The sequence below is a fragment of the Podarcis pityusensis genome (assembly GCF_964106645.2).
Source record: "Podarcis pityusensis genome assembly, chromosome: 10".
Classification (NCBI taxonomy): domain Eukaryota; kingdom Metazoa; phylum Chordata; class Lepidosauria; order Squamata; family Lacertidae; genus Podarcis; species Podarcis pityusensis.
This window is the reverse complement of record NC_138035.1, coordinates 28504631-28532188: the sequence shown is the minus strand read 5'-3', so window position 1 is coordinate 28532188 and position 27558 is coordinate 28504631. Positions and strand designations below refer to the sequence as shown.

General features: G+C 41.8%; 1 protein-coding gene across 23 annotated transcripts in view; it reads left to right on the top strand.

Moving 5' to 3' along the window:
- The window catches only part of RBFOX2 (RNA binding fox-1 homolog 2), a gene marked incomplete at its 5' end in the record, with an annotated part of 176846 nt that overhangs the window by 67191 nt on the left and 82097 nt on the right, over positions 1-27558 (top strand). The window contains one exon of one of the 23 annotated variants that reach the window (XM_080971760.1): positions 1351-1780. The exons of 21 other annotated variants lie outside the window; for them this stretch is intronic. In XM_080971760.1, coding sequence (XP_080827886.1) covers positions 1736-1780 — 45 coding nt within the window. Of the gene's footprint in view, positions 1-1350; positions 1781-12636; positions 12912-27558 lie in introns of those variants that run through there. One more of the 23 variants, XM_080971763.1, reaches the window with a different exon arrangement.

Below are 27558 nucleotides of genomic sequence, written 5' to 3'. Positions count from 1 at the left end.
GCCCTAGGCTCTGTGGTTTAGACCACAATGCCACCCTCATAGAGTAGACTCACTGATATTAATGAACCTGTGGTGGTGATGTCAATTAATTTGAATGGGTCTACTCTAAGTATGACTAACATTGGATACAACCCATTGTTTCCAATCCAAGCTGAATATTGAAGCTTCATGAAAACAATTCCATACTTTTTTTTAATGGCATGGTTGCTTTATATTTCGGCAAATCAAGCATATGTTGGAATACTGCTGTTGCTGTCAATTTTCTGATGAGAGAAACAGTGCTGAAAGAATTGAAAGCAAAATCCGTTGAACAATAGTTGCAGAATAGTATGCTCATAGCAAGAGTTCAGGGAGCAAGGGTGGTACTGAGAGCTTGTCCTTCGTTTTTCTTCGGCTTTCCATTTGCCATCAAAGAGTTCAATAAGCCCCCAGATTTTGGGAAACTGGGCACACAGGCTGTTTAAACAGTAGAGTATGCAAAAAAATGTCAAACCATGGGAATTGGGTTTTTTTTTTTTTTGCTTCTTTTAAAGAGCACAGTAAAGAAAAAAAAGTATATTGCTTCTGTTGTTGAAGGTATAATTTCCACACCTCGCTATTCCCTTTAGGCTACTTTCAGCCTTCTAAGAATTACTCACTGATCTCAGGTTACAAGTGACACACATGGCATGCATGGTTCAAAAAGCAACTTCTGAACCTGCTGGTCTTTGTCAGATTAATTTAGCATCTGTCCATGTCTGTTAGAGCTCCAGCATCCTCTTGTAGGAATGTGTGGATTTGGAATGGTACAAGGAAGTTTTCTAAAATGGGAAGAGCAGCTGGCTTTTCCAGACCTAGCCCCCTTTCTCACCATCTCCCATCCCCTATGCTGACAGTCAGCATTAATCCTCCTAAGTTTGACTGGAACAGCTGAGAGCATGCATCCTGCATAGCTCAAGGCCTCTCCGTGGATTCAGATTGCTTTCTTTCCTCCTCTCTCCCTTTCTCACTTCAGTTCTGATTCAAGCAGCTGTCTCTGTCTGGGTTAAATGCAGAGAGAGAAGTGTTAAATGATACGATCATATATTTGGTTATGTTAAAAAAAACCAACCCCACAAAAAACTTCATTGCAGATATCAGTGTAGCCTCTCTCTTTTCCCTCCCTTTGCATCCTCAAAAAAAAAAAAAGGGGGGGGGGATTTGCTATGCTAATCCCAGCACCTGTCTCTGCCTGGGACAGTAAAAAAAGCAAAAGCAAAAAGGTCTGGGGGTGGAGGGTAACACAGCCTCGTATACTTTTTTGCTGTCCCAGATTGTGTTCCCTCTGACGCACCTAGTGCCCAGAACATATATCTCTTTGGCTCCTATGTGCTTGCTTGCTTTCTCCCTCTTCGCCCATTACTGCATTCCGTTCTTCCTGATTGTCATTCTGTGCTTCTGGGAACTGCAGGAGAATTGTTCGTCTTCAGTTTAGGATTCCTAACTTACGAGGTTCCGTTCGTTTATGTGCGCCTTGGTTTAGCTGTGCTGGATCTCAAGGGGAGGGGGAGGCAGAAAGGCTGATCTGAAGCCATTCGGGCAATTCATGTATATTTTCAGCTGAGCTAGTATCAACCTGCGTATAGACCCAGAGGCCTGAGCCAAGTATTGCACAGCACTGCCAGGGACCTGTGCTCAAGACTGCAGGAGGGGAGACGCAGACTCAGAGTTCCCGTTTCTTTGTCTGCCTGGTATACAGCTGGAGAAGCCTTTGGCTATGTATGGTGTATATTGCATGGATTACCAATACCCCGTTGTCCAGGTAAGTAGAGAAAAGATCACAACTGAATGTTGTTCATGTTTCCAGTTGTACATTGTTAGCTCCCTGCATTGCTTTGAGAGGAGGCTGATATTTTTCCAGGCTCAGCTGTTTTGGTTTATCCAGATACACTTTTTCAAAAGTACTGCATTTACCTTTTGCTGAAGTTGGCATCTGAGTTGAAAGCTTGAGGATCAGAGTCTTATGGGAGAAATTTACATTTTACGGAGGAGGTTGTTCCTGATATAAATTCCAAGGATATATATGTGCATTTTTAAGGAGTGAGAAATTATTAACATTAAAATCCACCATATGGCATTCTTGAGATTTTCTTATTGGTTGATGAGTGCTGCATCACTAAGGAGCATGTGACTTGAAGATACCTCCTTTCTAGCTCCAACAACCAGAAGAGTGATATTTCTATCTCAAACTCATTCCTAGTGAGCTGATGTGCTATAACTATTCTGATTCACCTTATCCCTCACTACAAAAGTCCAGTGTTAATGTCCTGATAAAAACAAAGTGAAATGTATTTGTTCTTGTAAGTGTTTCAGACATTTTTAAGAGCAAGAACAATAATAAGGATGGGAATGTTTGATAACATTCTCATTATTTTTAATAACTTTTTTTCCCCTTTTGGCAATCCTAAGGCTTAGTCAAGGTTCTGGTATCCTAAGCCTCTTTGTATGTTGAACAGACATCATTTTTAGAAATTTCCTGCTCATATAGCAAGTCTGAGAATGACAGCTTTTTGTACTAATAGGAATGACCATTCATTTTGCTCCATATTATTTCGAATAAGTATTATAGTAGCTGATTCTAAGGTGGCTACTATATGAACTGCCTTTAGTTACCTGGCATGTTTCTTTCTGGGGATTTTTCTTCTTTTTCAATGCCACATGTGACATGGTGGTTTTATTACAGTCGTTACTGTTAAGGCTCCAATCCTCTACACAGTTACTTGAGAACAAATCCCATTCAACTCATTGGGATTTACTTATGAGTAGATATGACTGGGACCACAATGTAATTTTTTGTTCATCAGAATTGTCACTGCTCCACAGTAAGGTATTGATTCCTGTGATAACAGTTTTATCTCAATTTAATGTGTAATCATTGTGAAGAACTGGGCCAGAAGAACTATATATTTGTACCACGGGAGAGGTTCTAAAGTAATCAGTTGGTATTTCATACCCAGTAAATAGAGAATAATTTTTGCAATCTGATTATATCTGAGAAGACCAGGCAATCACCTATTATGTCATTGTGTTTCTGTTTTTATATTTCCCACAGAAGTCAATATCTGAAGTCTGTCTTGTATATTTTGATAGTTATTGGTAGCAGTTACACACACTTGAATAGTGGTGATAAAATTTACGCTTCATGCTTTAAAGGGACGTGTTTTTAACCATTTCAGTGATTATGTTATCTCTGCATTCCTTCTATTTGAAACTTTTAGTGCATTGGATTTTCCATATTTTAGTTCTTTCTTTTACTGATCTTGAAGCTGTCTGGAATGATTAATCACTGGTGTATAGAGGAGTGAAGTTTTGAACAACCTTCACCATTGTGTAAATAATTGGGTGATCAGTTAATCTTGAAGCATTTTTAAAGTTTAATACCAGATTTTTGCATATTTAAATAATAATTCTGACATGTTCCCATCATCAGTTAGATCTCTGTTTTCTGCTGCTCAAAATATACCATCTGCCTAGACCCAGAATCCACATCCTTCATAGTATTTCCGTTGTGATTGCATTTATTCTTAGAATGCAGAATTGTGTGTTTCTGTTTAGGAGTCATGGAGTACTTCTATTCAGGATGACAAAGTGCTTGATGAGCTCTTGGGCTACAGCTTGGAATAGAAAGAATTCATACAGAAGCATATGGAAGACTTCTGGTAGACATTATCTGTAATAATACGACCGACATGCAGAAATATGAGCTATAAGCCTGTGTCTTTGTTCAGAAGATAAATTAGTATATAGGATCTTGTTAGACTACTATGCGCTTAAGGTCATGTGATTCTACATTAAATGTATCTCTTGGTTGTCGACATTTATTCTAATAAATGTGTTTTGTGTACTGTATTCCTAAATACAGATTGGAGATTTGTTCCCTCTCTGTTTGAGCCAGTACAGAAATGTAGATAATTTACATTAAAATGTAAATCTTATCCTATCCCTGTGAAACCCTTCATGAATATGGTTAAGAGAATGGGTTGATTACCCAAAGCAGTTAAAAATAGAGAGCATTTCCTTCAGCACTCCAGATATAATACTAAATGCTGAAAGTATCCAATTTAAGGTTTGGTCTGCTTGCCTGTGAAGGGACGCGGGTGGCACTGTGGGTTAAATCACAGAGCCTAGGACTTGCTGATCAGAAGGTCGGCGGTTCGAATCCCCGTGACGGGGTGAGCTCCCGTTGCTCGGTCCCTGCTCCTGCCAACCTAGCAGTTTGAAAGCACGTCAAAGTGCAAGTAGATAAATAGGTACCGCTCCGGCAGGAAGGTAAACAGTGTTTCCGTGCGCTGCTCTGGTTCGCCAGAAGTGGCTTAGTCATGCTGGCCACATGACCCGGAAGCTGTATGCCGGCTCCCTCGGCCAATAAAGCAAGATGAGTGCCGCAACCCCAGAGTCGGTCATGACTGGACCTAATGGTCAGGGGTCCCTTTACCTTTACCTGCTTGCCTGTATTAAATACACTGTTTTTCAGACTTTTTTTGATGACCCATCACATGGCCACCACTGTTGCACACGAGTAAATACCTGAAATGCAGTCTGAGAAAGCCTGCAAATATAAAAAAGATGGTTAGCTCATTGGTATGAACAAGTCTTGCAGGCCTTCGCATTAGCAGGCCTAAGGAGGTTGGTGGGTAGAGAGAGGAGAACGTTCAAACACAAAGATTGCTTGAATGTGCCAGCAATATGTTCTCCACTTTTCTTAAGAGGCATATAAAAATATCCTCCCAACATTCTAGCTGCTATGCTACGAAGGATCTTGTCTTGCATTATGCATAAATCAGCTGGGTTCATATGTTAAAGACGGGGAATCAGTAATCAGTTATTAGTACATGTATTTATTTTCTTACATTTATATCCCACCTTTCAAATGGAGTAAGGTTACCAGACATCCCCGTTTCCCAGGGACAGTCCCTGGATTTACAAATCAGCCCCCTGACAAAATCCATCTATTTAGTAGGAAGTTGAAAAGTTGCCCCCGGATTCATTGAAAAAAATATGGCAACCTTGTTATGGAGCCCAATATGGCATACGTGTACAGTGGTACCTCGGGTTACATACGCTTCAGGTTACATACACTTCAGGTTACAGACTCCGCTAACCCAGAAATAGTGCTTCAGGTTAAGAACTTTGCTTCAGGATAAGAACAGAAATCATGCTCCGGCAGCGCGGCAACAGCAGAAGGCCCCATTATCTAAAGTGGTGCTTCAGGTTAAGAACAGTTTCAGGTTAAGAACGGACCTCCGGAACGAATTAAGTACTTAACCTGAGGTACCACTGTAGTTCCAAGGTGATCACCCACCAAATACTAACCAGACCCAAATCTACTTAGGTTGAACAAGGTGTTGCCCTCATGTGCTTTCAGACTATACCCTGAGACCAGTGGGTACCTGTCCAAGCTAGGTGTGGAGTATCTGTTCTGCTGGTAGTGCAGAGCTCTGAAGTGCATGTGGTGTGATGTGATGAGGTAACACTCCCTTCCTATGAAAAGAAAGCTGTACATAACATTATTGGCACTACCTGAATTTGTTCTAACTTACTATCAGAAACATACTTGGAGCTGCACTAAAAGGCTAAGATTACCCCCTTTCAATCTACTGATTATTTTTTATTAATAAGACTTCTGCACTGCCCTTATCATTCAAGGCCTCAGAGCAGCTCACAATAAGAAAATAAAACCAAAGGAATAAAAGCAATAACAATAAAAAGCAGTGGATAACAATTGCCATGGGCAATTGTTCAAGAGCTTTGGATGGCAGTTGGCCCTTTTGTCAGGTTCTTCTTCTTCTTCTTCTTCTTCTTCTTCTTCTTCTTCTTCTTCGTTATTTTCTATTCTCCCAGTAGAATTTGTAGATTGGATATAAGAACTGTGTTCAAGAGTAGTGGCTGATTATGGATTGGATATCTTTTAGGAAAGCTGTATTGCTGAGAAGTGTCCTTTAAGAAGGTCTTGAAAAAAACACATTGGGCATTTCCTGTGTTGTGAGGAAAGTTTACTGTTTTAGAAATGATACAAATGTGCATTACCCCTTTACCTTCAATGTTTTTATTTCTTGTGTTTAGTGCTCCCCCATTTTTGCCTTTGGCTGTTTGTTAGTAGACAGTAGATTTAAGAGGGATTGGCATTAGGTTAAAAGTTTGGAATATGATTATATTTTTGTTATCTGCACTTGAAATTACTGTCCTCATGCTGATGGACTTCACTGACACATTTTGGGGAGTTCTCAGTTATGCTGCATCAATGCAGGTGAGTCTGATGCTATGGGTTTTGGGACTCAGACTGTAGGGAAAATATTAATGAAGGGCCTTTTCATCAGAAATGAAAACATTTTTTTTAATGTCCCCAGAGAGAGAAGGATCAAATGGCTTTATCTCAAATGACCTTAATAAATGGATTTCTTTGATTCTAAGCACAGGAGGAAAATCAACATGTTAAGGTTAATATTATTCCACATGTTGTAAACAATGTAGACTGTGATTCCACAAACCCACATGTTGGTTTGGGAGAAATAAATCTATGCTGTCGCTATCCTAGTCTACCTGAAGGCCAAGCAAGAGGTTCAGAGTTGCCCTTAAAATTGCAGTTTATGATGAAAGTGGGGTGATTTAGCCTTGCTATAACCGTAATAGACCCACATGCATGAAGGAAGAGCTTGGGAATGCAGACACAATAACTTCCTTGAGCTTACCTAAGCTAAGGACACCCCACCTCTGCAATGATGAATTCTCAGGATGAACCTATCTGGGATCAGGTCATTTCTATATTGGTACACAAGGGTTTGTTTGTGATATCAAAAATTGGTTAAGAAACCGCCAAATTTAATCAAATAGGAGTTTGTATTGCGACCAGTTGGGGAAATTTCCCATCTCCTTACAAGATGTACTACAGGCAGCTAAGAAACATGGATTAATGTAGCCTTTAGTTCTCCATATACTTAGCTTGCATTCCATTATTCTTTCTGCTTGCAGAACATGAAATCTTGGCACTTACACATTACTTTTATGGTGACAGTTGTTCTCCAATGATAGAAATTTAAAACCTCTCTCTTCCCGCCCCCAATTGTAGACTAATGAGTCACAGATATCTAGGCCTTGCCATTCATTACTAAAAAGAATTACCTGTACTGTAATCAGAGACATACTTGTGCTATTTTTGACAGATTTAAATTTTATACAGAAGCCGATACATTAAACATAAGTACTCCATCTTCCTTCTCTTCCTTTCCCCTCTGTGGGTGGGCAATGTTGTAATATGGGGGTGGAGATGGTGAAGATAACAGATGGTTGTAACTTTTGTAAACCATTGTTAATCACAGTCAAATAGGGAAAAAACAGCCTTTCTTGAAGACCCAGATATGATGTTAATTCCATATTCTGTTGTTCCAGCCAAGTGGCTACTTTTGAGGGAAACACATGGCTTTTAATTAGCCGAATCTATGTATTGGAGAGACATTGAAACAATAAATTTAGTCAGTATAGCCTAATAGTGTGTAATAGACTGAGCTAGGAATCAGTCCCTGGCTCATCCCTCACTTCTGCCATAAACTTGGTAAGTAGTATTAGGCAAGCTGGAGATAGAAGAGACCTGGTGTCAGTGGGTGACATCTTTGGGCTGTTGGCCCTGCTGGAAATCCTGTTTTGGGTCCTCTTTTCTCTCATTCTTCTGATGAGCACCAGGTGGCAGTCATTGCAGTTGCCCACCATGCTGAATAATGCTGCGTTGCATCATGGAGAATTAGTGTTGGTTCCCCATTGCTCATTGGAAGAAGCAGTGCTTGTTAAGCCTGCCTACCTATCCCCTATCTGGTGTGAACCAAGTGAGCTACCAGAGGGAAGGCCATTGACATTATCCTGTTCTCTGGTTGTTATGGGGACACTCTTGCTTCTAAGGACTATCCCTTTTCTCTTCCAATTCCTGGGTGTGAGACTCAGAGAGGGATGTGGAGACTGTTGCTTCATGGGCAGAGGGATGTTGAGCTGGAAAGGAGGAGAGTGGAGAAGTAGAGAAGAAAGATGAGGCTGAGAGAAGGAGGGTGGCTGTGGAAGGGAAAGCCCTTTGGGGGAACTGTGACAACACACGGTGACAGGATTTCAGAGAAAGAGAGAAGGGTGCCCACCCACCGCAGGCTCTACCATGGCATGACCAGCAAGTGACCCCCAACAGACTTACAGCCAATTGAATGTGACCCTCCAAAGAAGAAGTTTCCCATCCCTGGTCTAAGGAATAGATCTATCCCAAAGGGAATGTTAGCTGCATGGCAGATACTAGGGCAGTGAAATTGGTGGTCTTGCTCTTTTTGTTGTTGTACATTGGACAACAATTTTTTTTATTAAAGGATTGGTAGGAAAGGGGAGTGGCTTTGAAGATGTGAACATAGAAAGAGTGAGTGTGAAAGCTGAGTTGCCTTAGTTCAACATACTGGTGTGTCTTTTTAAAGGTGTGAGGGAGCAAAGCAATTAACAGGATGCTATGCCCTTGGATATTTTTGGTGCTCAGTTGATGGCCTTTACAACTCAACCCCCCACCCACCACAAACCCTGCATCTTGTGAGTGTCTTTTCCCAAGCTTGAGTATAAAAATTGCTTCCACCTTGCTTGTTTTTTACTTGTGAATTATCTAGCATAGTGCTAAAAGCTACTATAGATTTATATACTTTGACAGAATAAGCACACATGTCAAGGCTGCCTGTTCAGATGCAGGCTTTTCTTTAGGATACATGCTATTCATCTTTTGAACAGATGAAGGCAGAGTTGTGGTGTGTAGGGTTTTTCCCCCCACAAGAAACAATTATTTATAGAGACAATCTGAATTTTACCTCCCAGTGTGAATCACATCACCTTTGTAGAATTGACTCTGTGGTTCTTTCCCCGTAAATTTGTTGTTGTTTAGTCGTTTAGTCGTGTCTGACTCTTCGTGACCCCATGGACCAGAGCATGCCAGGGCCTAAATATTGTGTTTTACCAACTGGTCTGGTGCAGCAGGTTTCATGCTACTATTTTTGCCACAGTTATCTGTAACTCCATAACTTTCAGACTAGATTAAAATTCATGGTGTTACCTTTTAATAATGCACTTTCATTGGAGTTGAGTCTGAGTATGTTTGCTCGTTAGGCAGAGCTGAAAATAGAATAAATCTCAGAGAGCACTGCTGTTGATGGAACTTGCACAGCACTATCCATTCACACCACCATGAGAGGCATCTCTTCAGTGAAGGTGTTGTAGAACGTTTTGATTTCATGAAGCGTGTGCTTGTCTTCTTCCGCCACTACGTACTGGTTTCCCTCCAAAATGGCCTCGGCCGATCCTGTGGATGTAGTTCTCACAGGGTCATTAAAACAAAAAGAGATTATGAAGCGCTCCAAAAGGACCTCTTCAGGCTGAGAGGTGGATGGGAAGTAATATAGCAAAGGCAAATGCAGTTCAATGCAAACAAGTGCAATATTATGCATTTTGACACACACAAAAAATTAATCTTAATTTCACATGGGGTTTGAACTGGTGGTGTTAAGACCCTGGGGTTGTAGCAGATAGCTCAGTGAAGATGTCAGCTACCGCGGTGTGTGGTAGCTCTGAAAAAGGCCAATTCCATGCTTGGGATCATTAGGAAAGGAACTGAAAATAAAAACTGCTGATATAATTCTATTATAAAAAATCTACCGTTCAACTGCTTTTGAAATACTGTGTGTCGTTCTGGTCACGTGACTTCAAAAAGGATATCATAGAATTGGAAAAGTTTAAGAAAAGGGCAACCAAAATTATTCCCCTATGAGGAAAGGTTGCAGCATTCGGGACTTTTTAGTGCAGAGAAAAGGCGAGCAAGAGTTGACACAATAGGAGTTTATAAAAAGAGAAAGAGGAGAGAGAAAACTTATTCTCCTTCTCTTATAACACTGCAACATATATGGCCATCATTGGAATGTTGGAAGTGTCAGGGCAGATACAACGAAGTAGTTCACACAGTGCATGGTTAACCTATGAAACATGTGGAGGCAGCAGTGGCCACCAGCTTGGATAGCTTTAAAAGAGGATTAGACAAATTCATGGAGGAGAAGGTTATCAATGGCTACTAGCTATGCTCTGCCTTCATGGTCGGAGACGGTAATGTTTCTGAATACCAGTTTCTGGGAACTGCAAGAGGGGAGAGGGCTCTTGTGTTCACTTCCTGCTTGCAGGTTTCCCACTGATGTTGGCCACTGTGGGAACAGGATGCTGGACTAGATGGGGGCAGGGTGGGGCAGAAAAAAAACATGAACAGAGCAGAATGGCTTCCTAACTGCTCGGCTGCAGCAGCAGCCATGCTGCAAGCACACACATTATGGGGCATTTGTCTCTCCACCCCTGCCCCCCCCCATACCTAATCATAAATTGCAGGAGCAAGTACAAAGAATGCAGGAGGAGCCATGTGGAGGAGCCAGCTTGTGGTTTACATGCTGAATGCCCCTGATTTGAATCCAGGGCCCATCTACAAACTACAACAGGAGGGAATTGTGCCCACCACCATCCATATATTCAGGCACACCTCAGCTGGTCAGCAGGACTGTTTCATGGACCGATAGCCTGATCACTGCATGAGCCAACTAGCACTTTTGGCCCTTTCCCCCTGACCTTAGTATTTCTCCTCTGGTGGTGAAGCTGATCTTGTGTCCTACTGCCTTGCTACACTTGGCGTTCACTTCTAATGCCTCTTGCTTGCCTGGGTGGAGGATAGAAGGGGCAAAGTGTGGAAACCAGCCCACTGTACAAAAGGTATAATTTGCATTTCTTTCTTCCATCTACTTTTCCTTTGGCCCCACCTATTGGTGGCATATGGTCCCTGGAAAGTTGTGGCCCTTCAGGATGAAAAATGTTCCCCACCCCTGGACTAACTAGACAGTGCTCTCATCCAAGGAAGGAGCATAAATGTAAAATGGTAGTATGTACAGCATTTCTGTTGGTTGCATTTGCCACTATTTGGAGCTGATTTCTAGCATCTGTAATGCCTTTTCCTACTTCTTTCTGCTGGTATTACAATATGTGGTTGCTCTGCATGTCATTATTCCATAGTTGTAGGAAATGGTGGTAGTGTGGTGCAGCCTGAGGTTTTGATACTGTACATTAAACTAGGCGGAAAGCAGATATATGAGGGGTGTGTGTGTGTGTGTGCGCACACCACACAAAAAAGAGTATTTTTCTGCTTCCTCTACTGAAAAAATGGTGTTTGGATGAGAGTCCCACAGATTGCATATGCATCAGCTTTGTTTTTTAAAATAAATTTTCATTACTTTTGCCCTGTTTGAGCTCCAGTGTTCATAATATGAGCTGCTTTTTTAAAAATAAAATAAAATTAATAAAAAACTTTTTTGAAAAAAGAACCAGGATTCCCTCTGGGGATGTGCGCATATATCAAGTTACTAGGTATGAGCTTTCGTGTGCAAGCACACTTCTTCAGATACACTGAAACAGAAGTTGCCAGATCCTTCTATATAGAGGAACTTCTGTTTCAGTGTATCTGAAGAAGTGTGCTTGCACACGAAAGCTCATACCAAGAACTAACTTAGTTGGTCTTAAAGGTGCTACTGGAAGGATTTTTTTTATTTTGACTATGGCAGACCAACACGGCTACCTATCTGTAACAAGTTACTAGGGTAACTGTAATTCTGGATCTAATACATAATCAGACACGCAGTATTTTTTTCCATGGAGCCAAATAAACACAAAAGAGCACAAGAATACAAATTATTATTTATTAAATTTCTATACCGCACTTCATCCAAAGATCACAGGGTGGGGTACAACATAAAAACACAAAGAAACCTGTGGTGGGATGCTGTATTTGTAGATTTACAATTCTGATTTAATATATTTTTTTAATTGAATGCTACCAACCGAGCTCTAACAGTGTGGTGGCATATAAATGTAAGCAAAGAAAGCAGAAGCCACAGTCAGGCATCTTCTTGGGGGAGCCCTGTAGCCATGTTCATTTCAGCATCAAGAACTATATTGGATAAACCAAAACCACACCAAGCAAAACCATATTTTCCGGGGCGTTTGCTTCCTTTCAGATTTAAGCGCTCTCTCTCTCTCTCTCTCTCTCTCCCACATTGGCAGTTCTCTTTCTCTGTTTATTAATATCACTTGGGCTGGAAGAAGCTCTGCCTTGAGAGAAGAGAAAAAAGCAGCAAAGCCAACCGCCCTAATGGGCGCCGAGTTCAGTTAGGGTTTCATCTAGGACGACATTGCCCGTGTCCAAGGTGCGTGGAGGTGACATTGCAGGTATTCCTTTTGTGTAGAAGAGAGTTCCGCCCGCCATGTGCAAGCGTGCCCGGGCAGCTGGAAGGGCTTGGAGCTCTTTTGTTACCCGGAGCTGTGCTGTCTACGCCTCCTTGACTGGATCGAGGCTCTGGCGCCCGCCCGCGCTTCCACCGCGGCCCGAGTAATCCTATACCCGTAGGCGCGCAGAGCCCGGAAAGAGGATGCCAGCAGTATCCCAGAGGCCCCTCTGCTTGACTCCGAACTGGCTCTGCAAGCGTCCAGGCGGGGACGGGGGACGGGGAGGAGGAGGAGGAGGAGGCGGGCCTTGGCTCTGATTAATTACCTTAGGCATTCGGGGGAGGGACTTCCAGCCGCCATCTGGCTGAGATATGGGAGGGAGCTGCGGAGAGGGCGGGCGGGGGAGAGACAGCCAGAGAGGAAGAGAAAAGAAAGGAAGAAACACGAGAGAAGAAAGGGAGGAAAACCAGGATCAAGGGGAACCCCCCGCTCCCTCTGGGTCGCCATTCGGAGACGGGGCGCAAAGCAAATAGGCAAAGGGTTCTGCCACAGCCCCACCTGGCGGAAGGGTCTTTCTTTCCCCTTTCTCCAACACCTCCCTCCCCCCGTTTTGGTTTATGGAGAAAAAGAAAATGGTCACTCAGGTAAGGCTGCGTTTCTGTGGTGGTGCTGCTGCTGCCTGCGCCGCGGCCCCTGCCATCCCCGCACAACTCCGAGCACGGGGAAACGGGAGTGTCTTGCAGCGGCTTCGCCTCCTGCAGGGGGGGGGAAGAGCAAAAAAATAAAATAAAAAATGGTGCCTTCTTATAACGTTCGCTCTAAGCTGCGGGAAGATTGCCGTACATGGGAGTGTGTGTGTGTATGTGTATGTGTGCGCGCAGCCATCCCTGTTCATTCTGCTCCATAGCAAATTCCTGTTTCCTGTGCTGTGCAGCTGCAGCTCAGGAAAGACCCTGTGGGGATTTGTCTACCTCTTTGTCTTGGCTTGGAGGGGGAGGGGGGGAGAGGGACTGCAGAGGTACGGAGGGCTTTGCTACCAAATTGCAATGGCACGAGGGGCTTCCTTCTCCCTGGGGTCCTGGTGCAGTTTGCATGAGGCTACTAGAGGATTGGATTCTGAGTTTCTTTTCAGAATGAATCGCTTCCATGCTGGCATGCGTTCCTTTCTTGAATCAATAATATTAGGTTTGGGGTATTTGTTTGTTTATTTATTCATTTGTTCATTCTTGCTCTTAGCAGCTTAGATTTCCTCCGGGAACCAACTAATGATATGTAGCAGTATGTAGTGGCCATAGTGCGATATGATCCTTGAGGTTCATTCTGTTTTACTCATCAAATCTACCTTCTCTTAACACCCCACCCCCTGCATAGCAGCGGTGCAGTGGGGGGCATACGCAGGTCTTCTTGCAGGTTTGGCTGAACCTGCATTTTAATGACTTCTCTGGGACAAACAAAGGTAAACACCCCCCACCCCAACCATTTCCCCAGGTGTCTTGTCTAAGCTGAATGCTTTCCAAGCTGTGAGGTATGTTTCAGCTAGGCATAGACACAGGAAGGCAGCTGCCTATAATTTCCCAAGGAAACAGCGTTGGCACTGAAGGCAGGTGAGGATTTCTCAGGGAATTTGCCCAGTGTTGAAGAGCAGTCATTTTTCCTGCTCAGCAAGGGATGTTATCTGATGCTGCTTGTCATTTAGAGCCTTGGCGAGTGGGAAGGAGGTGTTTTTTGTTTTTAAAGAAAGCATGGAAATCTCCCAAGTTGACATAGAAAGGTAGTATAGGAATTAAGAGAATTCAACAAAGGGGGGGGGCAGTAAACAGAGGAGGTCAGGAAGCAACATCATTAGAGCCAGACTTCTTTACTGTTTGCAGTTATATAATGCCCTGCAGTGCCATGCAGAGATGGGTACCTTTGGGGGGGGATATTCCCAAGGCAAATTTTTTAAGTAAACTTTTAATCATACAAATTTGATACATTCTTTGGAATCTTGCATCATTTGACATGTAACTTTTGTAACATCATACATATATGCATCACTGTTATTTAAAATTAAATCTCTGTTAAGCTTTGATGAGATCATGCATGACCGACTTCAGGGAGCACTGTATTCCAGATGACTGGCTCAGAAGGAGGTTGCTACAAGCCTGGTACCAGCTTGACTTCTTCAGCCCTCAGACTTGCATTGATTTTAGTGGTTCAAAGGCAGGAATATCTAGCCATTCATGGGCCCATTGCAGCTCTTCCTCTTTACTACAGACTCTCATTACTGTATTTATAATCTTTTTTAAAAATCTAGGATACTTGTATTGGGACAAATAACAGTTTCAAGGGATTCTCTAGGACAGGCTTCCTCCACCTGCTGTACTCCAGATATTTTGGACTACAACTCCCATCAGCCCCAGTCAGCATGATTATGGAGACTAGGGCTGATGAGAGTTGTAGTCTAAAGCATTTCGGCAACACCACATTCAGGAGGCTGCCCAGCAACATCATCCAAAGGCCTTCTCAGTATTTTTGTAGTTAGATTTTTTTTTCTTTTCAATGTAGCTCATGTTCTTATATAATAAGTGTTGTTAGGCATATGAAACCTGGTGTGTGCTTTATTTAATGTGTGTTTAGCTTTCCCCCCCATACATAGGCATTGTGCAGTGTATGTATGGTTCCACATTTGTATAGCTGCTTTTCGTAGGTCTGAACTCATGATTAACATATAGAACTGTCCAAGAAATCCTGGAGTAAAGATAGGCATATGTTGATATTCTTGTCATGTGCACAGAAAGTGAAAAGGCTTATAAGCTTATCAAGGAAGCTTAGAGGACTCCCACATGCATAGGCTGAGGAAAGTCTGTTCTGTTTGTCCTAGAGAAAAGAGAGAAGGAAGTAGAAGCTGATATTAAGACTCAAGAAAGGCCATTCTTAACTAGCCTTGGCTTTGTGACCCTAACCTTAGTGTACATAACAGGGGCATGGAACCTATAGTCCTCCACATATTTCTGGACTACAACTCACATCATCCCTGAGCATTGGCCATGCTGGCTGGGGCTAATGGGAGTCTAGGACCACAGTATACAATATATAATTTCCAATTTGGTTTTGAATGTTTGTGCCATATTTATACTTTAATTGCACAAACAACCTGATAAATATAATGTTTATCTGTAATCCCACATTAAGAAAGCAGTGTTTTGGTTGAATGAGTTAGCATGGCTGCATGAGAGAATGGACTTCCTTGGTTCATCCTAGATGCTTTTTTTTTAACCTTTAGGACAGCTTTCCCCAACATGATACTCTCCAGATGTTTTGGACTATAGTTCCCTGTCCATGATGACTGGATTTGATGGGCTTTGTAGTTCCAATCAACTGGAGGGCACTGTGCTGCAAAAAAGCTTTAAGGTGGCATTATGGAATAATTCCTGAAGGTGCACACATTCTTGTAATCCAGACTTTGGCTGTTGTGTTCAGAACTGCTGATCACAAGTCATGTCTCAATGGGGCTTCGTTACATCAATTGCTTTTGGAGTCTCTTGAATGCATCAGTTGCTGGAGCCTCATGTACACAAGCATTTTTGGTTAGTATTATGACACCAGCTAGATTGGCTCTTTTCAGAGTATGTTTCCATGAGCAAGAACCAAATTAGTTGCTCTAACCATATTAGTTGCTCTAATTACTTTGGTGAATGGGATAAGCTTCTGCGTCCAAATATGTTCAGATACTTTTTTATTTTATTTTTTTTTGGTAAGAGAATAGTACCATTTGCACAACATATTGGTGGTGTACTACTGCTGGTATAAACAGTCTCTTCTGGGGATGTGTGCTCCAGTGGGAGAGGATGGAGTGAGTGCCTCTTGGTTCACTCCTGTACAATATGGTCATATGTCTAAGACTGGATTGAGAGGCAGTAGGGAAGTGTTACAGAATCTGCCACATGCACTCGAAACTGACAATTTAATTTGTATTTCTGCATTTACAGTGTGTTAATGTATAAGTACACTTCATCAGTGAAGTACCATTAAAATAGATGCAGAGAACTGAAGTTGGTACTAAAATAGCATTTGTTGGCTGGAATGCTTTAAAAATAAGAGCCCCATGTTTCTAATTATGTGTGAAACCTTCATCACAAAAGTGCCCCAGATTTGTTCCTTAGGCCTCATTTAGGTGAATTTAGCCTGAACTCAGCTCAGATAGTCCTGCAGATGAAATGGAAAGTGGAGAGGGAGGGAATTATATATGTTAAAGGAGTTTCCTTTTTTTGGCTATACTTTGAAATTACTAGCGTCTGGAGAACAAAAACGCCCTCCCTTTCTTTCTTGGACAGCCCAGTGCCTTGCTGGCGTTTTATTCAGTATCTGTTTCCAATCAGAGATGAGAAAGAGGGGGTAGGTACTGTACTGAGCTTCCAGGAGAATGGAAAAGGGTGTGCTGCCCCTTTAAAGATGTTCAGCAAGCCCATGTGGCAGTAGCCCGTTTCTGGAGTGTGTTCCTGTGCAATGAATCACTCATTCCATTGTCTGCTCCCCCTCCCCTCCTGCTTGGAGAAATGGAGTCTTTCACCTGGGCTCCTGCCTGCTTACAGTTCCTACTCTTTAGGTAGGGGGAGGGGATGCTCCCTGTAATTAAAAGCAGACGGAGGAGAGCTGCTGCTCCTTTCAAAGCTATGCCGTGAGAATGAGCCGCAAGCTGGGGAGTGGCACTTTTGCCCTTCCTGGTGGGGAAGAGGTAGTAGCATTCCGAGAGGGTAGGGCGGCTGGCATTTCTCTTTTCTGGAAGTTCAGGATCTCCTTGAAGGATTATTTGTCTCCATTTTGTAAGCCCTCTGAAATGATTTGACTCCATTCTGTCAGCAGCACCCCCCCCCCACAGCTCTCCACCCCCATTCTTGGGGTAGGGGGTGGGGGCTCCAGCTAGCACCGTTTATGTTGGCATGTGCTTGACTAGCTGCGCTGTGCCCAGAACTCAAAGAGGTGTTGGTTTTATGGATTTCAGACTCGCTCCGTTTTTTTGGTGGTTTTTTTTTTAAACGAACCAGCAGCTGCTTCATATTTTCCAACCATTCTCTCTCCCCCCCCTTTCCTTTGCTTCCCCCTCCATTATAACCCGTTCCTTGCCAGGCCCCACGCCAGTCTGTGACAAACAACTGTAGCCAGACACTGCAATCCCAGCCTGCTTTTTATAAAAGCACGAATGCAGGAGTTCCTTAAATGGAGATTTGATTTAAATCTGAGCAGCGTTCTGCTTGGCAGTGTTCTGATTCATTAGAGGCTGTGTGTGCTTACCATCCCTCCATCTTCTCCCTTGCCCATATCTGTTTTGTGATCTTCCCCTGCTCACCCTACAGTCATAGCCAGGCCAGTGAATGCATCTTTGTTAGCCTTATAATGGGATTAGGGTGGGTGCTGTATGTAGAATGGGGACAGTTGCAAGGGTGATGGTTACCTTGTACTAACCATAAGCATTCTCTTATATGAAATTATCTTCTTTGTTTATACTTAAAATGCACACATTCAAGACAGTTGCTGCTCCTCCCCTTGCAATATGTTGCAGGATTATTCTCATTCTCTGCCTGCCTACACTACAAGTACAGCGGTACCTCGGGTTAAGTACTTAATTTGTTCCGGAGGTCCGTTCTTAACCTGAAACTGTTCTTAACCTGAAGCACCACTTTAGCTAATGGGGCCTGCTGCTGCGCCGCCGGAGCATGATTTCTGTTCTCATCCTGAAGCAAAGTTCTTAACCTGAAGCACTATTTCTGGGTTAGCAGAGTCTGTAACTTGAAGCGTATGTAACCTGAAGCGTATGTAACCCGAGGTACCACTGTAATGTATTACATGCTCCTCTTATTCTTTTCCCCTTATATAAGTTCCCCCTTATATCTGCTAACACTCTCAAGCACTTTCCTGTGTTCACCCTTTATGGGTTATCATGTACACTTAAAATAAGGCCTTTCCTGATACAGTTTCATTTTTCTCCTTTGTTTTGATGGCAGAATTCACACTAATCTGCTTCCTTCTCAGTAAAGATTGTCACTGTCAAATCATCTCATTGTCCGTGAGTTTGACCTTCAGTCGACTTTACCAATGGTCCCTGGCATGGCATATGGTTTTGCTAAAAGTTAATTGGTGCTATAGCATGTGGCATGCATTGTTTTGAACCATCTGGGTTTATATCTATTCCATGTGCTACAGGGCTCCCTTGTGTAGACAACATTGCCCCCCCTTTTCTTCCTGTCACACTAGATCTTCCTAATGTTCATACTAGTTTGACTTCATCTTTTAGAAATGTTTAGATATTGTGGTTAAGTGCAGGCGATTGACTTAATAACTTAAATTCAAACAATCCAGCTGATTTCGGAGAAGTGTAATAAAGGCATGCTGGTGCTGCTGGGAAAAACCCATACCTGCAGGCCACTTTTCTAAGAGGAAATGAACAATAGCACCCTTGCCTGAAATGTAGGGATATATTAAAACCTGTTAATTGCAGCTTGAAGAAAACTACTTACAGGTGGCCTAGGCATGCCAGATCCTAGAGGGAATCCTTGAAATCCCTCCTTACTGGGGATTTTAAACTGGTCTGGATCTGGACAGATTGTTTTATGCCCTTGTTGCTCCATAGTCTCAGGAAGTCGGAAGCTGCTTTTAATGAGCCTAAGCTGGGAAGTTGTATAAAGGGGAATCTGATACACCAGTGCCATTTGCTCAAATCTGTGTCCCAAGAATAAGCCGTAACAATTTAATAGATTTCTAGTTGTGGAAAAAAGGTAGCTTAGAAAGATAGAGCTCAGGACTGGGGATTGGTAGATCAGGGTTCTATTTCTGGCTGTTTCGCTGGAAAGTCTTTTGCAGCCATTATATTAATACTGTTGCAAACATGCAAAGTATTGGTTCGATATCCTTTGAAGAAGAGGTCCCAACATGATTTATTAGCTTAATGGACTGTGGAGAGTTGGCCAGAGTCATTTACAGATAAAGGCACATGATGGCTCCTTGTGGAAGCACATCTTCTGGCTATACTGATAAAAGCATGAGTTCTTCATGATGGCTGAGATTACAGTGAATTAATACTGTGCAACTTCTAATTGGAAAGCTTGGCCTGCTTGTGAGAAAAGTAATTGGAGGACATGATATGTATATGTGGGCATTTCTGACCAATAGGGAGCTGATCTGCTGTCAGCTGCAGCTGCTTCCTTCTTCCTCTCCAGCTTCTATGCTTTTTTTTGCCATTTCTTTCTATTTGCCTGGTTGCTTCAATATATTTTGATCTTAAAAAAAGAAAAAGAGAAAAGTGTATGTGCCAAGGTCACCCAAATTGTCTAAGTCAAGTTGACTTTAGTTGACTCTGTAAATTAAGAAGTGTGGAATTATTACTCTGCCCCCGCAGTTTCTGCGGCGTTACCATACATTGAATGCACCCTTTCAAGCATAATATTTGCACTGACATTCCCAGAAGCTGCTTTTTAAAATGGATGCAGAGTTCTTCAAGCTGCTGAACTCTTTGTTAATACCAAGTATTCTGACTGAATGGGAGTAAATCATAGAATGTAAACCTGTGCCTGGAAAATCACCCCCTTCTCCACTTGTCAAGCACAGCCCTTTTCTCCCCTAAAACGTTTCCCTCCAAATTTCTTCAGCAAAGCCACTACAGTCTTACCTCCCACATCTTTTACTTTGATGAACCTTCCCCCATTCTTACTACTACCCTGAGGGATGCTGTGGTTTTCTAGCAAAGCCATATACACCCAAGTCATGATGCTCACGCAAGATGACAGGAGCTGCATTAGGAGTGCAGAATTACTTCCCAGTCTGTATGAGCTAGTTGCACCTTATGAGTTGTTATTGCAGGGTCAGACATTCCCTGGTGTGGGAATTAAGGGTTTTCTAACCCTGCCACGAGCAATTGTTTAATTGTTTTTCCTTTCTCTGGGTTCTCTTTAAAGTGCATAATGACTCTACCCTGGTTGATGTTGCTGGTGTCATATCTGCAGGGAGAATGGACTCTGTCAGCTGAGTTATTAGTTCTGGCTTAGTTATGCTCTTCCTTGGCTTAGTTAGGCTTTGCTGTATCAGCTAGAGAACACTGACCTGCTCTACTCCAACTTGAAATAATAATCCCTCTTAACTTGCAAAAGAATCCATTATACGGTAGCCACAGAATACAACATTAGTTATTTAAAAACTAGAGAGTGTATAGGAAGGCATTGGTTTAGTCTGCAATAAAAAGGTGACACCAACCTTCCCCAATCTGGCGCCTGCAAAATGCTATGGACTACAAATCCCATCAGCCTCAGCTAGCACAGCGTTGGGGAAACCGTACACAGAAACTTAGTGACTGCTTCACAACAATTGGGGTTTCTGTAGCTCAGGTGATGGAGCATGAAACTCTTAATCTCAGGGTTGTGGGTTTGAGCCCCACATTGGGCAAAACATTTCTGCACTGCAGAGGGTTGGACTAGATGACCCTTGTATTTCCTTCCAACTCTACAATTCTTTGGTTTTTTCCTTCAATATCTGCCACAACCTGATAATGTGCAGGGCACGATGTGAGACATACTTGGGAGTAAGTTTGTGCACATGCATGTGTGTTCAGCGCACTTTTTATAAAAAGAAGTCTTTGTATATTTTATGGAATGCTAAGTCCTTTCCAGTGTTTCTGACAAATCACGTTAAGAAGCATGTCAAGTCAAGATCAGTAATCTATTGTGGATTGATAGTGAGAGTGTTTTTTTTTAATCCTATGATGACAGTAACAAGATTCTGCTTTAGAGACAGTAGTCTTCACATATAGATTTTTGGTCTGCAGCAACTACCTTTGGTTGACTTTATTTTTGTTGGAATTTTGGGGCACTTGGAGGGTTTAGTGAGTCTATTTAGTTATTTACAATTCAGTTAAAACATTTTAATCAACTATAAAGGTTCTCTTGATGGGTAAGCAGATTTTAAAGCATTTTAAAATATTTTTTAATAGCATTGCTTATAAAAACTGCAGTTAAGAACCATTTTAAAAGAGGCAAATCCCTCATCTATTATGATGTCTTCTGTGACACATCATCTAAAAACAAATGCCCTTTATTTCTTAGACCTGTTGTTTTTCTCACGTGCAGAATTAATTAATTGACTTCAACTCACAAAACTAATCAACTAAGATTTATGTAATCATTATACAGCCCCTGTTATTGTTTTGCTTGTAGACTGAACCATTGTTTTAGCCAGTTTTGCTTCGGTTTCTAATCGCCACACCTCCTACATCAAACAGTACAATTCTTAGCACTTTTCATTCTTCTGTCTTCCATCAAAACTGGACGTAACACAGGTAAATAAGAATAAATTGGGTTAAAAAATCTGTCAGCTGTAAGGTGCCCTTTCCTCAGAGTCTGGGTGGCAGCTTCTTAATATAGAGGCAGCACATAATCTAAGGAAAGGGAACTGGCACATGGATTGAGGTCTCATTTTGTATGCAGTAGTGATGCACCTATGTAGATTCAAAGGTGAAAGTGGGAGAAGGGAGCAAAGGGAATGATCGCATAACCAGTTAGAAGCAAGGTAATTCTGATGAGAAGAGGAGAGGAAAAACATTAGCGCAGTTAATGGGAACTTGAAAGAGATGTAGGGGAAGAATGGCAGAATCAGTACAAAGACTCTACCAGCATAGAAAGAGGGGATTTTAATATTAGCACTGTGTGAGAGTGCCATTGCACCTATATATGTTGTCCTTGAAAATTTACTGAAGCCATAATCACACATAGCATTAGTAGTGTAGTAATCTCGCCCCTGTTGAGTTCTCTTACACTGCTAAAGTTTTATATAAATATTGGATCCATGTGGGCAGGGACAACAACATGAATGTGATATGCATAGCTCAGTAGCGTAGCAGTACATGGAGACCCAATTGTTCCCTCTTTGTTGTACCATCCATAGTCCAAGTCCTCAAAGAGCATTCTTCTGGTCTACACAACTGTGGTTGCTCCCCTGAATGCTCATCAGAAAGCCAGGTCTCCACAGTGTTAGAAACTCAGATTTATAAGCTAGGTGCCAAATAACGCCTTAAATCTAGGTTATGGTCAACACAATGGAATTTCTGTTCTCCAGGGGGTTGGACTTGATGACTCTCGGGGTTCCTTCCAATGCTGTGATTCTATGATCCCAACTACATTGCTTGATTTTAGCTTGCTCTTACAACAATTCACTTGTCCTGGTATACAATAAGGAGAAACAAACACAGTGGAAATGGAAATTGTATTAACCATGAACTAAGACAAAGGTTTTTAAACTGTGGCTAATTTCTAACACTGTGCACAAAGGGCACATGAATTGTCATGTGCCGGTATGAGTACTTGTATACACACATGGAAAACAGCTTGCTTCCTATATATTAAAATATATATTTTATTAGGCTTGCAATCCTTCTAAACTGTTCCTTACATTTCAGTTGGTCCATGACAGTCTCCTAATGAATATCACTGGCGCAGATGTGGCTATTTAATCAAATTTAAATGAATAATGTGCAGAAAGTATGTGTTTTTCATATGTGTATGTGTGTATACATGTGTATCTTTACCTCTTTTAAGATTTAGTACAATAAGAAGCAGAAGGTAAAAAAAAATACCAACAGTTATCAAATCATAGCATGACTCTCTCTTTCCACATCGACACTTTTTTAGGAATGCTTCAAACATCACAGCTGTTCTATGTGGTTAGCAGTGACACGTGAGAAATTGCGTGCAAACTACATAAAGTATACCATATGTGATTCCACTATTGGCTGTGGCTTTCAAGAATTGGAAATGTAGCAAAATAAATGCATGTGTGATCATTGCGTGGAACAGTTGGCATGTAGCTTGCATGCAAGTTCTTAAGCAGAAGTGCTTATCCTGTAGGAGTTAATGTCTGAAGAAACCCTGGGAGAATGGGAAATTAGGGGTGAAGATTTAACTCTCTGATTTGGGGGTTTAAGGTACAAACTGGGAAGAAGGCTACAAATAGAAGACCATCTTCCAAACCCTCAAGCGTAGAGGACCAGGAAGCCAGGGGAGTGTGTTTTTCAGCACACAGTGCTGTTCTTTTTCTTTTTATTGGCAACAGGCAGTCAAAAAGAATAGAGCAGTTGTTGAGGTTGATGTGATGCAGATGATGGGAAGGAAAATGGCCCCAGAATGCAGACAGTGGCACTGTTTTTAAAAACCATACTGAGTTTTCCTCACTGGAATGAAATGTTTCTGTTTTTGTGTGAGAGAGAATGAATCTTTCTTGAGAGTCTTAGAATTCTCAGAGTGTTAGGTACTGATGGGCTAAAGAGATAAGAGCTAGATAGCTAGATGATAGGTGGAGACAAGGCAACAGCAGTTCCTTTTTGTTTTCTTCCCCATAGATAAGGAAGCCTATTAGTCCTTTTGTAAACTAAACCCCAGTGCAGAAATAGTGCAGCTCTGATGGGGGGACTAAAATTACTTTGCTCCAATATAAATTATATGCACATCTGGCAAAAAAGAATTCAACAAGAGGCTTAAGTTGGGAGGACCCTGAGGAATAACCTGAGTGGGATGGTTGTCTGAAAAATTAGGTATGCTTTTGTTATTTAATAGTAAGCAGTGAATCGGAAAGGAATAGCTAGTGATTAAGCTGTGAAATGCCATCCGATATCTGGATATGAATTGTATTTATTTGAACAGACTGCAGAGGATTGCAGTGACTTCAAATGAGAAATTTTCTACTGTACAGGGTTACTTTAAGGTGTCACACATCTTTCCATATGATGATAGTGCCAGGCAAGAACTTTAGAAAGGAATTGGTGATACACATATAATGTATTGTTGAATGAGTAACTTCCAAGTTCATTATCATTCTGGAAGCTGGTTCAGATAAAACATTAGAGTGCTTGACATTCATAAGCCAGGTAAAGAAGAATGGGAGTCCTCTGAATTGTGTTATTTATTCTTGCACTAAGGAGAGAGAAAAATGGCGTATTAAATCATTTTTAGATGAGTATGTGTGACATATTGCACATATGAATAATTGGTTTAAAGGTGTGATCAAATTGCTTCAGTATTTAATTCACCTGTAAGGAGATCTTCACATACACCTAATTTGTTAATTTTTCCAGCTACCTGTCTGGTATAAGATTGTGATTAATTCATCATTGCAATATGCAGATATATCTATATATATCTATACACACACACACACACACACACACCCCAGTAAATACTTTTCCTATTCACTATTCACTGATACTCCAAATTCTGGCTGCTGCAACATATCAGATCTATAGCTTTATCTGACATCCCAGCTCCTTCAGACATTTTCAGTTCCTGTTCAGCCTTCTCGAGACTTGCCTCCAGCATCCATAGCAACTCCCTTTATCCCTGCCTTGCACAAAGTCTGTTCCTTTCAGTTCCTGTATATTACCCCAAATAATGTGCTTTGTTCTGAAAGCTTTGGCCACTTGGATCTCCCTCTTGTGCTCCAGTTTTTCGTGAACAATCGGTGTGTAGGCTGAGAGGGTAATGCGTCATTGCTCACAGAAAAGCCCTCTAAGCCGTAATATCCAGTCACAATGGCATAGGGGCCTCTTCAGATAATATTAGTGAAATGCATGGGACTGCCCTTAAAGATATCTCTTATGTTTCAGCTGCTGCAGAATGCTGTGCTTTGGAGACATAATCATTAGCATTGTCACACTGGCTGTTAATTATCATCCAAGTTCTTCATAGACTGGGACCCATGTACCTGCCTCTTTCAGTTGGAGCCTCCATGATTTCTGTGCTTCTGTTCTGTCTACATTTCTTGATTGAATGAAAATAAAACATTGGCCACAAGGATTAGAGTCTTTGGCTATGAAATGAACTACAGTAGAAGGCATTGGGTTGGTTTGGCGCTTGTTTTGTTCTCTCTGTGTGTAGCTGCTGCTGATTGTATATTGTTTTCATTTGTTTTTATATGAACTGTTCTGTGTTGTGAAAGGATGGCACATAAATGTATTAAACAAAGTTTTAAAACCTCCTTGTAATTTTATATTGGAATGGAAAAGGAATGTTTGGATACCAACCCTTCTGTCCCCTCCCACCTCTCCATTGAGGATGGAGGAATGCTGTGTTAACTTAAGGACCTTGTGTTTGTTTGAGTTCAGGGTCTCAGTTTATTTGGTGTTTGAGGAAGGAGCGGTAAACTCAAGGCCTGTTCAACATTTCTCCCAATCTCAAATCCAGGGCGCATGAAGTATAATTTGAATTGGAGCCTTTTACTTCTAACCACTTCCAACCATGAGGTCTACAAATACAGAAACCCTTACCAGGTTGGGTTTTAGTATGCCTGGAATACAGTTACTGCTAGGGCTTATAATTCATTTAATTGATCTTGCAGTTTTTAGAAAATGAAAGGAAAATGCAGTGTTTCTCTTGTGAGTTTGGAAAAGGACGTGCAGAATAACAAATGGACAGAACTTTTTCTTCTAGCAACTGACTTGTAATGAATGCTCAGGTAGTCTCATTACCTTTAACCTTGATACTAAAACAGGACATTTTTGCTGGCAGCCCCATGTAGTGTCTAATTTCATCCTCCGTCATAACCATATTAGAGGGTTACTGTGATGCTTAAACACTGATCTGAAAGAATCTGATATACATACATTAAATAAATAAGTTGTCCTCCGCCTCACCCTAGGCAGAAATCTGTTTTTCTAAAATCACCCATTTTGAAGTGAAGGAAACAAAGAGTGCTTTAGTAGCTAACTTGATTTACTAAACTAGCTCACTCCCTTGAAATTCTAGAATGAAAGGAGTAGTATGCCAGTGCTATAAGATAAAACCAGTTATGCAAAAGACATAAAGAAAATAGGCTCTTACTAATAGGAAGCATGTAGCTTCCTATTGTCAGAAAGCTTTTCACAAATGTTATCTTGCAGAGCGAGAGAGTTACTGTCAGGTGAACAACAAATAACGCAGTGTATGACGAGAAATTGTTGGGGGTGGTCAACGGACTTGCCTCTGGGTTCGGTGGTTGGTAATCTGGCACAGAAGGCTGCATTCAAGATTTCATTTTATTAAAAAATGAACCTAACCTTTGGGGAAGAACCTAGTAGCATAAAGATGATAGAAATCAATAATGTGTGGCTTTAATGTATCTATTCTTTTGGATTAAAAAGATGAATAATTTGGGTGGAGGGGAGCTGCTTTGATGTTTCCATAGAAGTGGCCGTGGTAATATAATCAATTGGTGTCTGTTCCATAATATGGTAGGGCTGGGTCTTCCAACTCTTCCTTCAGCGCATTGCCGGCTCTGCTGTTGGAAGGTAACTGAAGTTGCAACAATCACAAACCGTTGGATTTCTCAGGGGCCCAGTGGAGGCTTCAGAAAGGAGGGGGCATTGGACAAGATGCGGTCGTGGCCTTCCAGTATTAGTGTATGCTTTTATCCTAATAGAGTTCTTATTGGGATGGCTGTGTCCTGAAATATTTATTGGCCTGTTTAAATATTAAATGCCATGAAGGCCGTACAGCATGATGGTAATTCTGGTGCCTCAGGAGATAGATGGGTCTGCATGTTGGCCCTTTATTATCACTGGAGGAAACATATTTTGCTACTCTTCTTTCTGTTACCACCCAAGTAGTACCTTAATGCATTTCCTTTCACCCCAAGGCTCAACTTTTCTGTTAAGACCCCCATCTTAGTACCTCTGTTGGCTGACAGATAATCTTGTTTCCAAACCTGTATCCTGTGGTGTGTTGACTCACTAAGCTAGCCTGTGAGCTCTAGCTCCTGCTGTCTTGGCAGCAGTTAGTGGAGTGGCAAGATTCAAGGAGCAAGGTGAAGCATCAACAGAGGTTGGCTGAAGCTAGTCCCTTGGCTAATCAGACAAAAAAATGCAAACCCCATTCTCTGCTGAAATCTCTTCTAGGATTTCAGACTTTATCATGAAGCTAGTTATGCCTTATTTTGTATTTAGTTGGGTCTCTTGGGTCTGGCTAGAGTGTGTAGTGGCATATATCCCAAGCCTTTGCCTGCTATCGCCACGTTTAAGACCAACTGTGTACAGTGGTACCTTGGTTGTCAAATGCCTTGGCCCCCGAACAAATTGGCTCCCCAATGCCGCAAACCCAGAAGTGAGTGTTCCAGTTTGCGAACGTTTTTTAGAAGCCAAATGTCCAACGTGGCTTCCCCAGCTTCTGATTGAGTGTAGAAAGCTCCTGTAGCCAATTGGAAGCCGCACCTTGGTTTTCGAATGGTTCCAGGAGTTGAACAGACTCCCAGAATGGATTAAGTTCAACAACTAAGGTACTACTGTATAGGAATCCCCACTGTGTT